The following is a 17,017-nucleotide window of genomic DNA, read 5'->3' on the forward strand; positions in this document are numbered from 1 at the left end:
TCAACGCGCGGCAGGATATGTGACGACTGGCGCTGTTCTTCGGGCTATATATAAGCGCCGCCATCTTATATTTTGCAGTCTCTGCTGCTCGGCCGAAGTCATCGTTGAGTGACTAAAGAGGGAGTGGACGAGGGCTCCCGCTGACGCTCGCCTCACATTTTCCTCGACTTTTTTCATCCATTTCTAAGTGGTTTTTACTCAGCTGGATCCGAGTGGACGGAGGTGCTTTTACTGACAAGGGTAGGCTCCAATATTCAAACTCTCGACTCCACTCAGTTCTCCCCTCTTTTCTCACCGGGCTCCGTGAATGCAATCGGGAATGAAGACGAGTTGTTGTGTGCGGGCCGGCCGGGAATAATAATGATGATGATGCTGCTGCTGCTGCTAGCGAGCCAGCTGCTCTCACGGCAAATATTTGGGATCCAGCGGCCACTGCCTATAACTGGAACATTCATATTTTACCGGCGTTTATTGACTTAATGGTAGCGCAGCTGTGTGTCGTATACGGCGGCAGTTAAAATTGGGTAAATCCGTGCCGTAGTTTTCATCGCAGCTCGGGTTTATTCGTAAACGGTAATGAAGGTTTGGGAGTAAACGCAGATGTGTCCTCGCCCGTTTCAGTAGTTGAGGTTTGCTAATCATAGATTAGCCTAACCGCTGTTAAGCCAGTTGTGCTCCCGTTCCATCCATGTTTGCTCGGCTGTTTTTGCTGTTTAGCTTCAACACACATTTAATTTGGGGTGAAGATACACGCCTGTTGAGTTGTGTATGCTGTGGCCAAGTGTACACGTTAACGTTTTCCTAAAGGCTGGTCGATTGAAGTTAAGTAAACTTCATTGTTGTTGACCTTAACGCAAACATTTTCTTCCGAAGTTCCGTTTGAACTTCTTAAAAGGCGAAAACCGTTCGAAACTTTTAACTTTTAAATTGAGTTTCATGTCCAAGGAGTTGCACCCAAAGCGTAATGCTTAATTTCTACATTGTATTTCAGTTTAAATGTCCGCAAGTGTGTGTTTTTCTATTCGTTCTTAAACAAAGACCGACACATTCCTGTGAGCCGCTGTGCTTTGGGAGGAAGACGAGGAGGAGTCAGGGAGTGTGAAATCTGAGTCACTGCTGCCGGAGCACAACGTCAGGGCAGCTGTGGAAAATAAGTGGTACACTTCACATTTATTTGTGTAAATATTGCTTGTTTTTAACAAATGTTAGCGGTAAATGTTGAACACTTCCCCCACCGGCTGCGCGCCACGGGCGGATATGCATTTGTTTTGCGGGCGGTGGCGAAAGACCGACGGGTCGCATACGGAGAAAAGTTGGTTACCTCGCTGCTCCTCATCGTCTTGCCGATGGCCATACCACGTTTATGTTGTTAAATGACACAATGGTGGTGATGTGTTACGATTTTTTGTCTTACATGTCATTCGCAATTTGCATCGGAAGTCATGATTTCATGAAGTAATTCCCTCAGAATCTATCGGACCGACGAAATAAACGTGCCCCACCACCACCACCACCATTGTACAGGTTTAGTAACCAATAATCGCATATAGTTAAATTGTGATGTGTTAATCGAACACGTATCTCATCGAAACGACTGATTTGTCTTTTCAAATATATATAGTCTTACAGTAGTCGTTGTAAGAAATTTGGTCTGATCACAATCCTAATTTGATAAGTTTGTCATCCTTTAAAAGTCCCAACCCCCCAAAACACGAGTAATTCAGCCACTGTTTGTATGCCTCTGCAACTACCTTGGAGATCAGTATAGTCACATATTTACTATATTAATGTAATATAATAATAGAATCTTGTATTTCCATAACCCAGAAATCACCGTATTGTCTTTGACCCTTTCTTAAAATACCAACTATTAGTCTTTATGTTGCCCCCCTGTAAAAAAAAAACCTGGTCAGATTACGCAATGGAACAACATTTTGATGAACATGTCATCTTGTCATCAGAGTTAGTTTTTTTTTAAAAGATAGAAGTGGGTGTATAGCCTATATCTGAGACCGGTAGTGGTAAGTTTTGAGGTGATTCACTTGCAAGAAGACTGTTATCATGGTATTTCCATCACCTAATGTAACTTGTGTTTTGCTTTAACCTGTGGCAATGGAAAGTAGATTTTAAAATGCATCTTATAAAAATGAACAGTGGATTGAAGGTGTTAATGATTTTTTTCTAGTTTAGGGTAACAAGTAGGTATTTTCTACTTCTTGTCTCTCATGCCATTAATCATTATTTCTCAATCTTGACAAATAAGCAATCAAATGAATTAGAGTCATCCTAATGAGGAGGAAGTTGCTTGGATGTTTTGAGGGGCTCCTGTTTCCCCATGAACATTTTGTTATTGTGCAGTTGAGACACTGCAGCAGCTGCGGGCATTGAGCTCATTGTACTGTTGGAAGCCAGCAGACTGAGTGCTGCTGACCCTGCACATTGAAGCCTGTGGCAGCTTCTGCCTCTCATCCTCATAATACTGCTTGTTTGGGTCATTAGCTTATATGGATGTATTGAACTCACTGTTTGTTTTTTTTTATTTCTGGAAAAAATTGGTTGTGAAGTAAAGATGATATTTGCTTTTAGCCCTTTAAAGTCCCCTCAACTTTTTTAACTCGAGGACTTAATATTTCCTCCAGCAAATTCATTTTACATAAATTGTTTAAATGCCGATATACTGGGCCAAATTGCGATTAGAGTAAATGCATTCATATAGTGGTGTAATTATTTTGGAAAAAAACAATAGGATGCGATTCATTTTATGTATGGTCAATGGTAAGAGTGAATTTAACACATTTTTGACAGTATGGCTCATAGATGCTGACTGGATAGCTTTAGTAGAATGTTTTCATAAAGTTGGAATAGGATTTGAGCATTTAGTTGTGCCTACTGCAAACCAACCCTTTTTGGAGTAGTCTATTTAAGGTTTCTACAAATAAAGAGGAAACGGTGGGATCACAGGGCAGCAGTGAGTATGAGGATTTGTTTTTCTGTAACAGCATCTGTCCCCTTTGTTGGGTTGGAGATGTTAAGCAAGCAACATTTCCCACATAGTTTGTAGTTATATGCTTGCTTGGCTGGTTGCTGATATTAAACTCTAAAAGCATATTAGACTTGTGTAGGTGTAACGCAAGACCTGCAATGACAAATGGGGATGTCTTAATTTGTATGTGGGAGTTCAAGTAAAAGTCTCTTGATAGTTGTCAGTCATCTGGCTTAGTTCTTAATCATGACTGATATTAAGTGATATATTCAATTTAGCCAGAGCCATGTGGTAAATCCTGATGGTTCAAAGAGTCATGGGTTTTGTTTATGTAAAATAAAGTTTTTTTTACAGAGGATTTAATTTCTACATTTTGACACATTTTTCTTACTTCATCCAGATCTGCCCATGACTGTGATTGTATTCTCCATGCTCTGACTATAGCCAGTGTAAAGAGTGCATGGTTTGCTTGAGGTGTTTTTAGAAACAACCTTCTAGCAAAAACACTTTTTCTCTTTCATTTCCATGTTTGTCATTGACACATTAATGCACTCTGGCTTCCTCAGCTCTCGTGAGTGAGTGAGTGAGTGAGTGAGTGTGTGTGTACAAAATAGGACAATCATCTGACTCGCGTGACTGTTACTCATTAGTCATCTGGTTTCAGTCAGAGGAGGCACAGCTCTACATATTGTATTTCACATGTGGTTTCAAAGAAAAAGCTCTTTTAGATTTTTGCGATGAGGCTACAAGCCTGATATCTAAGAACTCTTACTGTAATGACTTTTGTGTTAACAATCAGAGTTTGACTTCAGGGTAAGGCTGCTATTTGTGCCTCTCAATTGCAGACCAGACTTTACTTGTTTGGCCATCAAAACTATCATTGGCTCAGTTTCCAAAGCCAGACATAAGCAACCACATTTTCCACCAGCATAAATGATAAATGGTTTCACTGTTCACTTTGATTGTATGTTTGATTTCAAGCAGCTCTGTATGGGGCATATGGCTCCCATTAGGGCAAGGCTAGGTTATGTGAGGGCAGGCCTGCAAACCTCTGGAGGATGGCGTGTGAACAGTGAGTTTGAGTTGGTGTTTTTGTGGTTGGAAGCAGCAGTTTTGGAGCCTGACTCAAGATAGTTTTAATGACACAGCTGAAGTGGGGGGTGTGGGTGTGAGAGGAGGGAAGTAATTCAGCACAGCAGTTTTGCTGACCTTGACTGTATTTGCATATTGACAGCTCTTCAATACCACAAACTCCTACACTTTCACTGCCGCTCTTACCAAACTGATCTTTTCTACTATGGACTAGACTTTTGTCTTTCTGTATTGCGGTTTTTCGACTTTGGCCTTGTCTTCTCTTTGGGTGTTGCATCTTCATTTTAACTCTGTTATTTGCTTGTTTTTTTACCACATGCTGTATAGTGTTTTGCAGGCAGTTTGATGGGTTAGACAAAACTGTTGAATCAGATATAGTGTCACACATATATAGTGTAATAATTTTTACTGTCTACAGTCTTTTCTTGTTGAATATATGAAGCTTTAGCTCTTGTCGTCATCCATTCAAATTTGTTGATTAAAATATGCCAAATCCACAGCCATCATGCAGCTTGTGTATAAAACTCTGATAGTGTTTATTTTCCTCACTAGTGTCCAGTGTCCCTTTTTAATTCAATCTGAAGTCAAGTCAATCACACCCTCGATATCTAGTTTGTACGAGCCCACAGCAAATCTTGAAACAAGAATAGCTCACAGTAAAGATGGGATAAAGGTTTCCTGAATCTCTAATATTGTTTGCTTGGACTTTGAAGGTATTGTGGCAATGACTAAATTTAACACCACTTTTAGGAGTTGTGACATCTATTTAACTAATTAATGAACTGTGTAGGCACTTCATGTATCTATGTATTCAGAGTTACTATCCTCACAAACTACATCTGACCGTACTGCAGTAATACAGCTCCATACTTGTTGCATCCAGCCTTGCGGAAAAAAGTTGCTGCTTGGAGAGTGATTCTATTATACTGACTTTCAGTGGGGACACCAAAAAAATACCACTATACTATATAATCAAGTTACTTTCATTCACTGTGTAGGAAAAATACAAGACTGAACTCAATTCTGAGTCAATCGGTAAATAACGGTGGGTGCTTAGATATGGTGTGTTGAGTATGTTGAGCGCTGGTACATGGACTAGTTAGTTCACTTGAGGAATGGCTATGCGATTATCCATCAACCATCTATTTAAGGCAGACATTAACTCTGTAGCTGCCATTCTCTTTATTTTCTACCACTTTACTCTTAATTTGTACATGTCCAAACTGGTGTGTCATGACTGAATGGGGTTGGGTCTACATTTTCTTTTGTGATTCATCTTGGAAGAACCACAAAGAGTCTGTGCCACAGGCCCAGTTTCCCTCCTTTTTGGCTGAGAGTTTCTCTCCTGCTTTTTTCCCATTTAATGTTTTTGTGCATTACAGTCATGGCGTTTATTTTTGAGTTTGAATTGAAAATACCTCTGTTTCAATTTTCCATTTTTTCTGGTTTAATCCCCTCTCACTCGCTCGCTCTGCCTCTCTCCTGCCATTGCCAGTGTTTACTTTTCTGCAAAGTGAGGTTTCAGCTTCAAAGCCAGAGCAGGAATGTGTGTGCCCTCCTCCCCCTGCCTCCGTGCTCCACACCCAATGCTCCACTTCCCTGTCCTTCCTCACCTAAATAGTTGCTAGCTGCTACACTCTGTGTGTGAGCTGCTGTTTGCATGGCTGGCTGGAAAAGAGGAGGAAATCCAAGAAAGGGAGGAGGCAGGAAAGGAAGAAAGGCCCTGGAAACTCACTAGTCTGGGCTTTTTTTTTTTTTTTGTTAATTAAATGGTGTTTGATTGCAAAGAAAGATGACGATGAACTTGGGCAGTTTGACTAATTGTGTTTTTGTGTGTTTTCAGATCAGGAAGCTGTGTCGTTGCAGTTTGAGAACTGAACATGGCTTCCCAGGGTGAGTAAATATTTTTCAGATACAAATTCTTTGAACTTTTTGCCCCTTTTAGCTTTTGTTATATATTTTTACTGGCATTTCTCACACACACTTTGCAGCCGTTCCACACGGCATCTTCTCCTAGTGCAGATTTTTTTTTTTTTGAGCAAAGTGAATTAGTTATTGATTTTAGTTTGCTGTGAAATCAAACTTTATGGTCAGAAACACCTTTACTGGTGCAGGTTAGTGCAAGTTAAAAATCATCAAAACAGAGCTGTGTCTATGAATCACATAGACACGCCAAAATTGTATTGTATTGTATTGTAATGTACTGTAGGTGAACAGGCTATTTAATGTTCTAAACCTTTTTACTCTTACAGTATTTCAGAACTCACTGCAATGTTCCTGACAATATGGGAACATAAAACCCCAGATTCATCCCCTCTATTTTAAGGGGAATAAGCAATTTTAATGACGATGCAAATGCTACTTGCAGCCCAAGATAATTGTGATTTGTTTCAAGAACTGTAATCAGGCCATAGAGTTTTCCCATATATAAATGGTCTCGCCCACCATCTTTGTCAGCGCTCTGGAGATTAGTCTTGACTGCAAGCCTACTGTACAAGCCTAGATTTGTTTTTACATACAACTACTATAGTTTTATACACTGAGTTTAACACTTTTTCTCTTTTTGAAAAACTTGAAGCTGATCTGATGGAGCTGGACATGGCCATGGAGCCAGACCGTAAGGCAGCAGTCAGTCACTGGCAGCAACAGTCCTACCTGGATTCAGGCATCCACTCAGGGGCAACCACAACTGCTCCCTCACTCAGTGGAAAGGGCAATCCCGAAGAAGATGACGTTGACAACCAGGTCATGTATGAGTGGGAGCAGGGCTACAACCAGAACTTCTCCCAGGACCAAGTACAAGGTAAGTCACATTACACATTGATCTTAAGGAGAAATCATGAAATTTGTCACAACTAAACTGATGTTTCGTCTCTTTTAGACATAGATGGTCAGTACGCCATGACACGTGCACAGCGGGTGCGTGCAGCAATGTTCCCAGAGACTCTTGAGGAGGGCATGCAGATCCCCTCGACACAGTATGATGCCGCAAACCCCACCAATGTACAGAGGCTGGCAGAGCCCTCACAAATGCTTAAACATGCTGTTGTCAATCTAATCAACTATCAAGACGATGCTGAATTGGCAACCAGAGCCATACCAGAACTCACCAAACTACTAAATGATGAAGATCAGGTAAGTGTCTATGGAAATAGTGGCTCAGATTTAGCACGCTCTTTTTCTTTTGCAGTTGTATCATTTATTTTTGTCTCCTACAGGTCGTAGTAAACAAAGCAGCTGTGATGGTCCACCAGCTTTCAAAGAAAGAAGCATCTCGCCATGCTATCATGCGCTCCCCTCAGATGGTTTCTGCTATTGTCAGGACCATGCAGAACACAAATGACGTAGAGACGGCTCGCTGTACTGCGGGAACACTTCACAACCTGTCCCATCACAGAGAGGGTCTGCTTGCCATCTTCAAGTCAGGAGGAATACCAGCTCTGGTTAAAATGCTTGGGTATGTGAAAAGAGGATTGTTAGATTGTAGTGGTGTGTTAAAGAAACATGGAAAAATTGTAACGTTAACAGAGTTACTTGAGTTGTGAGTATTTCCTGTTAAGGTAATAATCTGTCTGCTCTGCAGTTCACCTGTGGATTCTGTCCTGTTCTATGCCATCACCACCCTCCACAACCTCCTCCTGCACCAGGAAGGAGCCAAGATGGCCGTCCGTTTAGCCGGTGGTCTACAGAAAATGGTGGCTCTACTCAACAAGACCAATGTCAAATTCCTGGCCATTACAACTGACTGTCTCCAGATACTGGCATATGGCAACCAGGAAAGCAAGGTGAGATAAAGCAGTCTGTTAGACTTTCCAGAATGCAAGTGCTGCACAGTGGCCATTAACATTAAAACTATGTTCTCCCTTTCTGTAGTTGATAATCCTGGCCAGTGGTGGCCCTCAGGCATTGGTCAACATCATGAGGACCTACACCTATGAGAAACTACTGTGGACCACAAGCCGAGTTCTCAAAGTGCTGTCAGTCTGCTCCAGTAACAAACCTGCCATTGTAGAAGCTGGTATGTCACCTAAACATCCAAGAGATGGTTATATTAGTAGAACAATATTCAGGCTCATACATTGAGATTAATTGGTAAATAATATACTTATTGATGTGATGTTTCAAAAACATTATCTCTACTAACTCTATTTCCTTCCACATTTGTCCTTCTGTCCAGGAGGCATGCAGGCTCTGGGACTCCACCTGACAGATCCCAGCCAGAGACTGGTCCAGAATTGTCTCTGGACTCTGAGGAACTTATCAGATGCTGCCACCAAACAGGTGATGAGAACTGCCCCCTTTTACTAACATTTAAGATGTTTTTTGGTCTGTAAAAGACAGTGAAATGTAGTTATTTACTAAGAACATTCAGACGCTGCATTTCTTTTGGTGTTTCCTTAGCAAATATGGAGACTGAAGGTGTATGAGTCATTTCCTCTATGCTGTTGTGACAATTGTCTTTTCTTTGCAGGAGGGAATGGAGGGTCTTTTAGGAACACTGGTCCAGCTGCTTGGCAGTGATGACATTAATGTGGTGACCTGTGCTGCTGGCATTCTGTCTAACCTGACCTGTAACAACTATAAGAACAAGATGATGGTCTGTCAGGTCAGTAGAGGCGTGTGGTTTATGAAACTGCATTTTTAGGACACATTTAACTTTTTTTTTTCTTGGAACTGTGAAACTTGGGTGTCTTTGTCTATTAAACTGTCACACCATCTGTCCCTCTGTAGGTTGGAGGTATTGAGGCATTGGTGCGCACAGTGCTCCGGGCAGGAGACAGAGAGGACATTACAGAGCCAGCCATTTGTGCCCTGCGTCACCTCACATCTCGACACCAGGATGCTGAAATGGCACAGAATGCTGTGAGACTGCACTACGGTCTGCCCGTGGTTGTCAAATTACTGCATCCGCCATCACACTGGCCGCTCATTAAGGTACACACATGCACAGACTTGCCAGCAGCAATCTGCCACATAAGCTGTTCCTCACACTGCCAGCCAGTCATTTGGCTGTTCTCTCTGTGGCTTTTCTACTGAAGCATTTTACACTTGACCACACCTCGAAGCCAAAATAATGGGCCAAAGCTGTCCTCAAAAGCACAGTATTGTAGTGTAGTTGGCTACTAACTCATGTTGGCAGCTGATTTCCTTTGGGACTAGGAATACAGTTATTTGTTGTACATTAATAATACACTACCATACTGCTGTGTGGTGTTTAAACATGTAATAACCCACTCCAATGTGGTACATAACTCCTGATTTGTAATATAATGTACAACAATTTGTATGGACACCCAAAATGATTATTGCTGTATTTTGTCTCCAAAGTGAGACATTCTCCTAAAAGTGCACACAATTGTCAGCGTAATCTAGTAAAATAACATGCAACATTTTCTCCGTCAGGCTACCGTTGGTTTGATCCGTAACCTGGCTCTGTGCCCTGCGAACCACGCTCCTCTAAGGGAGCAGGGAGCTATTCCCAGACTGGTCCAGCTGCTGGTCAGAGCACACCAAGACACACAGAGACGCACCAGCATGGGAGGCACACAGCAGCAGTTTGTGGTAAGAAGAGCACATGTACATTTGACTTGAGCACACAAGCATGCAATTACGTATGGAACATGCAGATCAGTTATATCATTATATTTTTGTAGGAGGGAGTTCGTATGGAGGAAATCGTAGAAGGCTGCACAGGAGCACTTCACATCCTGGCCAGAGATGTTCACAACAGAATAGTCATCAGAGGACTCAACACTATCCCACTGTTTGTGCAGGTAAAATTCAAATTTGCATTGTAAAGCTTTTTTCCTGTGTGCAGCTATGGATGAGTGACTTCATGCGACTAGCACGGCTATTTTTGCTGACCATGCTCTGTGTCTGTCTGTGTGTGTAGCTGTTGTATTCTCCCATTGAGAACATCCAGCGTGTAGCAGCAGGCGTCCTGTGTGAGCTGGCCCAGGACAAAGAGGCTGCTGAGGCCATCGAGGCTGAGGGAGCCACTGCCCCGCTCACAGAGCTCTTACACAGTCGCAACGAAGGAGTTGGTACGTACAGAAAAAACCCACACTTAATTACATTCTCCCATTATGCACATAATTGCTACGCTTGAGTAGAGGGAAGAGAATTTACTGGTTGTGACTAATCTTAAAACTCCACATCTTTCCTCAGCCACCTACGCTGCAGCCGTATTGTTCCGTATGTCTGAGGACAAACCCCAAGACTACAAGAAACGTCTCTCGGTAGAACTCACCAGCTCGCTCTTCAGGACGGAACCAATGGCCTGGAACGAGGTGTGACAAAAATCAGTTTTCCTTTTCGGTTGTTCATCGGGATATTTGTCACAAAATTGCCATATGATTATTTACTTATTTTGAGGCAAACACGCCTGTGGTCTAATGAGAACTACTGCCTCCCTGCTCATCCTCATCTGTCTCTGTGTTTCTCTGCAGACTGGAGACCTCGGTTTGGACATCGGAGCTCAGGGAGAGCCTCTGGGCTATAGACAGGACGGTAAGTCACCTCGCAACCTCTGACTGGCAGAGAGTAGCACAGGACAAGTCATGAATGACTATTAGAACCGTTAGAACGTCTGCAACAAGAACACAGTGGCTGACTTTATACCAACTGACCAGTCACTGGGGTTCTGTTCTCGATAATTCTGTTTCACATCACTATACACAGACGATTGAAGTCGGTGGTGAATGTCAATGAAACTTTTTAATTACAGATGGAAAATGAAAATAATGGCTGAACAATGAATTGCTTTAAAATCAAACTATGCAATTTGCATCAAGGCTACAGCTCTATTTTTTAATTGGAAAAATAAAATACATGCAGGTTTGCTGCTGCTTTTTAGTTGTCATAGTTTGCCATCTAAATGTTGGTCATGTACCAGGACCAGGACTGTGAACTGATCAATAAGCCAAGGTGTTTGTGTGTTGGCTGTTATTGCTTTGCACAAATCCATTCCTCCATCACTAACAGCTTTAACTGGCTCTTGACCAGCACAGTGAGATCATAGAGTTGGTTTATTTGTTGACCACTGCAGATGGATTTTTTGTTTCCACTGGAAACAAAATAAACTACTGTGAATTGGGCCATGAGTTCAGCTAAACTCAGTTCAGCCTTTTTAGTTTTGAGGATGGATGTGTGCCGTGTTGCTTTGTAGTGTTAAATGATGGTACTACTGTGTGATCGCTTGGTTTGTTAACATGCTTCTAACAACTGCTCTGCTTCACCTGCTTCTCCCTCCACCCACTCCTCCCTCAACCCTCAGACCCAAGCTACCGTGCCTTCCATGCGGGGGGTTATGGTGGGGACACAATGGGCATGGAGCCCATGATGGACCACGATCTGGGTGGAGGCCACCACCCAGGCCAGGACTATGCCCCTGTAGAGGGGCTGCCTGACCTGGGACACTCCCAGGAACTGATAGAGGGCCTGCCACCCGGTGACTCCAACCAACTGGCCTGGTTTGATACCGACCTGTAAATACCAAGACCAACATTACACTACACTTTCTACTAGGTAAGTAGGGATGGTACAATATGCGGTATTACTTAAATAAAAGTCCGCAGTGAACAAACCTGTTAATATTTCACCTTAGTGACTTGAAAATTCAGTCAGTCACTGAGAGCCAGCATATTTCTAGGCATTCCAAAACTTTCTGGTTTATAATAATCTTATTAGGATTCTTGTTTATATGAAATGTAAATATATATGAATGCTTGGTAGCATGGACAACAATGGTTAAAAAAAATTGCAGCTTAAAATAAAAAAATTGAGCATTAGTACCATGATTTTTAGTATTACATTTGTCAACACTTTTTGGTGAAGTTTTTTTTTATTTTTTTTGTCTTGTGGTGGTTCAGAAGAATTAAACCCTTGTACTGGTCCAGATGTAAAAGTGGGAGTGGGTTGGGGTGTTATGTGTCTAGACGGGCTGTGGGGGAGGAGTGGATTTTACTCACAGAGGCTGATGCATGGTCACACTGCCTTTAATTGCAAAGCTGTGTGATGTTGTTCTGATCCATGTGTGAGGTCTTCACCAAAGCCCATGCTGTCTACGTCCTCTCTCCTCTGGTTTTTCCACTCATTCCTTCTCTTTTTTTCAGCTGTATCATGTGATCTGGATGAACCTGCATTGTGATTCGCCCATATGGAGGAGGCGGGGTTTTCAGAAAGTGCCTGAAGAAGACTCAACAACAGCAAGCAGAGTTTCCTGTCTATGGGAACTCCATTGGGACAAAAAACAGATTTAAATGCGGTTCTGTTCTGGTCTCTCTGCCTGACAAGAGGCTGACATCAAATCCTGACAAGACGCATGGATTTTGATCTCAATGATTGATTCTTTTTTCAAAAACCCTTTATGTCTTTTGTTTTACTTTTTTTTTACTTTTGGTTGTTTTACCTTTTTTTATTATGTTTTCTCAAGTCTGTAATGGTACAAACTGATTCTGGTTTGCTTTTTTTCATTCTGAATTATGATACTCATTTCTTGTTTTTTGCAGTCCCTTGTATTTTAAGTCTGATAGTGAGTTTGATTTGTGGTAATGCTCCATCCAAGTAAAGAATCTGATCACATTTTAAATGGTGTTCAAACACTAAAGTTAATCAGTTGAATTGTATTCTGATTCAAGTGTATCATTGTGTAGCTTTTGTATAAAAAAAAAACATGAATTGGAAATCATGGTCCAAATATCAAGCTATTTTCTTGCTTTAAAGGTGGACACTGATGTGTCTTTGCTGTTCCAAAGGGGGTGTAGCTGACCTGAGAGGGATGGGTGTGGCTGTGAAAGTTGGGGGTAGAGGAGGGCTTTCACTGGTCTGATGTTACAAAGGGGTGGGGATAGTGGGAGGAGCTGGTTTCTGTAGCCTGCTGTGTTCTGAAACAATAAAATGGACTGTCATTTCACCTGGATGTCTCCATGTCTCATTTCACCTGCATGCAAGACACAAGACAATGCAGTTTCAGTGTGAGGTAAAACTTTCTGCAGATGGGATAAAAAAAAAAAAGATAATCAGTCTGAAACAATGTTATTTAGGTTATACCTTATGCAGCAAATCTGACCCAGGGTTTAAACATTGCAGTCAAAGAAAAATACGAAAAAGTTGTATTTAAGTTATCATCCAATGAGTAACTTCTGTCTCCCCTTTGCAGTGATAACTGAAACAATGACCCTCACTCTACAGTATTATCCAGCTGCAATAAGCATTTTTTCCCAGTGAATCGATTAACGTCCAAGGTTTTTATAGCAGTAGAATCCACTTAAACTTTTTACAAGCACTGCATTGTCACTATTGCTCGTGATGTCAAACGAATCACTTCCTGTGTGCAGCGTGGGAATGTTGCCAGCAAGACACTGCTGCACTGAGGTCATGTGGAGCTGATGGGCATAATCGACATGTGTGTAACTTCAGAATACTCAACAGCTCTAATAATTTATGGTATCTCGTTTGTTAAGGCTCCTCATTTTAATGTATGAAACGGTGAATATTTAACTGCATCTTAACCTAAATTATATCATGAAATCATGAAAAAAGGTTTATCTTCCCAAATGTGTTCAACCTGAATACCACCGTCTTTGCATACTCCATAGCAGAGATGGTGGATAATGGATTACACACAGCAGCTACAACTGAGTCTTGTTTATTGTGTGAAATGAGAAGGCAGAGTGAGGCCATCAGACAGCAGAGGTCGTAACAGGAAAAACATTACAACAGAGACGTGACCCTCACTTTCACACAACAAATAACTGAGTAGCAAGGTGAGGAAAGCTGATGATCTCACTGTCAAACAAGTGTCCACGTCGTCCACCTGCAGGGACACGCAGTTTGGCAGGAAGCCATCTCTGTTCACCGTCTTCCTCGCGTGAGACGGTGTCCAAAAAATTCAATTGGTTTGACTTGGTGGTTGATATTAGACAGCTGTTTGCTACGGCTTAAGTGAGATTAGTCAGATTTGCATATGAAATCAGAACCTGGAGTGAAGAAGTAAAAGCCAGCCAGCGGTGACTAAAACTGGTGTCCAGATTTTTTTTTTTTTTTCCAGAGGACATGGTGTTGGATAGAGGACAGACGCCAGACCAAGTATCTCTCCCTCTCATACACACCTGTGTTCACAAGAGCAGGAGAATCTCTGGAGAATCCAGGTGATGGGGTGGTGACTGGCCTGAGCAAGCAGGAAGCAAGACACTCACTGACCCAGGAATCAACTGGATTCTTCTGAGGTTTTCCTACTCCGTTCTCACATGAGCTCATTCTGACATTTACTAGATAGTTTACTTTGGAGCTGGCAGTAGAGTCTCCAGAGACTTCCGACAGACATTTGTGTTCACACACACAGCCCCTCCAGCATGTCTGAAAAGCAGCTTTAGACTACGTGGCCCTGGTCACTGCATGACATCATAACTTATGATAACAGGCAGTTTCAGTATGTTATTGTTAGTATGGAGGAGAGGAAGAGAAAAGCTGTCAGTTTGAACAGTGTTGTTCATGCTGCACTCAGTCAGCCTCCATCTTTGACTGGAGGTGTCCAGACAGAACGGAGTTGTGCTGCATGCGACAGTCTGACTGAACACCCGCACTGTAATCATCTGCACTCGGATGGACACTTGATGGGACTTTAAAATGAGCTGTCAAATTACTGCAGTGACAGAGTAATATATATTACTGTCAGTTATTCAATTTGAAGTCATTACAAGTCATGCAGACAAGACAGCAAATGCTCTGATACCTCTAAGTCAAAATCCCTCACATCCCACTGGAAAACAGTCACCAACTACAGTGTAATGTTATATTTATGTCCATGTCCAGGCTCTTAACACTGAGGATAGGATTGCCTGATGTTTAACTAATTAAATAAAATATATGATGTCTGAAGTCAAACTAATGTAAATATTTTTTAGATTATTAAGACACAGGTTACCTGATGAAACAAGGAAACTCTAAAAGACTGCAGACCTTCAACTGGCGAATGGTTTGAAGATAAACGGCTTCTATGATCCAGAAATCTCCTGGAGGATATCTGCGGCCAGTTGATTCACATCACCCTGAGGCCTGAGACAAGAGCAAAACATTATTCAGCATTTTCATTCTTTCACACTCACGTCTTATAACGTAAAGTAGGGCTGCAATTAATGATTATTCTCACTATTCTCAAATTAATTGAGAATTAATTTTTTGTTAAAAATATGTTGATCAGTGTTTTCCTGAAACACAAGACGACGACATAGTCAAATACTGTTTTGTCCACAAACCTGAGTTTGTTTACCATCATAGATGATCACACAAATGAGAAGATATTCATATTCAAGATGCTTAAAAATCACAGACCTTTTCATAAAGGCAAAAACAACACTCTGCCACCTTAATGTATATACTGTATCCTTTAAAGAAAGAAACCCTTTTCTTAGAAAGGGTTTACATGTTGTTGGTAGAACAGCTCTCACTAATGTTCTTTAGTAAAATTACGTCATTGATATTCCAGCAAAAACACCTAGTCATCAAATCATAAAACCAGGAGACGGTTCAGACTGAAATACTGAAGATGAGATCATGAACTGTCTTTGTGAGCGCCACAGAAACATCAGCTGAAGTGCTCTGAACATTCAAAGTACTCTCTGAGTCTTTAATGATGTTCGCAGACAGATGTGCAGCTGACTCAGTGTTTGTTGGGAAACGTGCTGCCTGACCACATGAAGCATGCGTAAACATGCTTCCGTTCAAAGGTCTCTGACCTAGGGAAACTGTAACCTCACTTCAAGTTTTCAGAATTCTCATGCAACATGACTCTAAACAGCAAAACTTGACGCACAGTTCATCCTCAAACACCATGGTAAACACACCAACACTTTAAAATCCCTGTAAAGTGATAGAAAAAAAGGATTCTGACAGAAAAGTGTGATACTAACCACCTTGCCAAATTTGAATGATTAAACATGTTCTCAGCCACAGTTATAATGTGTGAAGACAATAATCTCTGTATTTACTTCACAGGGACTTTAAGTTCACAACATGCTGAAGTGAACTGTTTATAAAACTACAGATTCCTTTTGTTTTGTGCTTTGGTAAATCTCTTTCTAAACTGTCAATGAAGTCCAAATGTAGAGAGGTACGTGTTTGCAGTTTCCAGAGCAGACATTAGTGACCTGCACGACTGACGGCTTCATGTTTGACTGACTACAACAACAAACTAAGGATCAGATTTTGGGCCCCCACCCCAACCTCGATTGGGCTTGAGGTTTTGAAAAAGCATTCCTCAGGTTGCCATGGTAAAGGCTGAATGACATCGTTTGGGTTAGGATCTAAGCCCAGACCTCCCCTCTCCTTCCCACTTTCTTCCATCTCCTCTCTCTACTCCACCTCCTCTCATCCCCTCAATTAAAACCAATCCTCAACCAGCCCCCCCCTTCCTTCCTCTCCTCTCCTCTTCTCATCTCCTGCCCTTTCTCCAAAAACCTCTGCTCCCCTCCTCCACTCCTCCTACCACTAAACCAGTGGGAGTGTGCCAGTCTCTGCTACTTCAAAGCTCGAGCTGATCTCTGCTTTCATCTGCCAGAGAGGGAGAGGAGAGAGAGGAGAGGAGAAGTGGGAGAGAAAGCATGAGAGCGCGAGCGAGAGAGAGAGAGAGGGAGGGAGACATGGAAGAGAAAGAAATTAGGAAAATAGAAAGAAATTAGAAATTGTGTGTGTATGTGTTTGGGGGTGACAAAAAGGAAGAAAAGGAGGGGGGGCAAGAGACCAAGGTGAAAAGAGAGAGAGAGGGAGGGAGTGGAGGGAAGCAGAGGCTTCAATAGCAGGACAACAATATACCTTTATTACTAATCTGACAGGTTGTGTGTGTGATTGAGAGGTTGTATATAGAAGGGCATTGATGCAACTTCTTGGGTGTATGCATATGCATTAAGTGCATATGTGTGTGTGCACTTGTAGAACCTTTTC

The 17,017-nt window shown here is 41.9% G+C and overlaps 2 protein-coding genes across 8 annotated transcripts in view; one reads left to right on the forward strand and one right to left on the reverse strand.

The window, feature by feature from the left end:
- Window positions 1-66: 66 nt before the first annotated feature.
- On the forward strand, window positions 67-12,989 carry ctnnb1 (catenin (cadherin-associated protein), beta 1). Its single transcript, XM_044034763.1, has 17 exons — window positions 67-240; window positions 5,919-5,968; window positions 6,654-6,878; window positions 6,957-7,210; window positions 7,294-7,532; window positions 7,659-7,860; window positions 7,949-8,093; window positions 8,253-8,356; window positions 8,547-8,681; window positions 8,807-9,010; window positions 9,479-9,637; window positions 9,730-9,849; window positions 9,969-10,119; window positions 10,244-10,365; window positions 10,525-10,585; window positions 11,352-11,602; window positions 12,190-12,989. Exons 2-16 carry the CDS (start codon window positions 5,956-5,958, stop codon window positions 11,564-11,566), a joined length of 2,349 nt encoding a protein of 782 aa, XP_043890698.1. The 5' UTR covers window positions 67-240; window positions 5,919-5,955; the 3' UTR covers window positions 11,567-11,602; window positions 12,190-12,989.
- The window catches only part of ulk4 (unc-51 like kinase 4), a 75,305-nt gene continuing 69,061 nt past the window's right edge, over window positions 10,774-17,017 (reverse strand). For 6 of the 7 annotated variants that reach the window (XM_044034759.1, XM_044034758.1, XM_044034757.1 and 3 more), the window contains one exon: window positions 10,774-15,133. In XM_044034759.1, the coding sequence (XP_043890694.1) occupies window positions 15,073-15,133 (61 nt within the window). In that variant the 3' untranslated portion in view covers window positions 10,774-15,072. The remainder of the gene's footprint in view (window positions 15,134-17,017) is intronic. The other variant, XR_006361060.1, reaches the window with a different exon arrangement.

Source organism: Solea senegalensis, linkage group LG9, assembly GCF_019176455.1.
Source record: "Solea senegalensis isolate Sse05_10M linkage group LG9, IFAPA_SoseM_1, whole genome shotgun sequence".
Taxonomy (NCBI): domain Eukaryota; kingdom Metazoa; phylum Chordata; class Actinopteri; order Pleuronectiformes; family Soleidae; genus Solea; species Solea senegalensis.

What these genes read in the sequence shown, in the direction of transcription:
- ctnnb1 (XM_044034763.1), top strand. An exon ending in ATGGCAACCAGGAAAGCAAG is followed by an intron (nt 7,861 to 7,948) that starts GTGAGATAAAGC and finishes CCCTTTCTGTAG; the next exon opens with TTGATAATCCTGGCCAGTGG. An exon ending in CAGTCGCAACGAAGGAGTTG is followed by an intron (nt 10,120 to 10,243) that starts GTACGTACAGAA and finishes ATCTTTCCTCAG; the next exon opens with CCACCTACGCTGCAGCCGTA.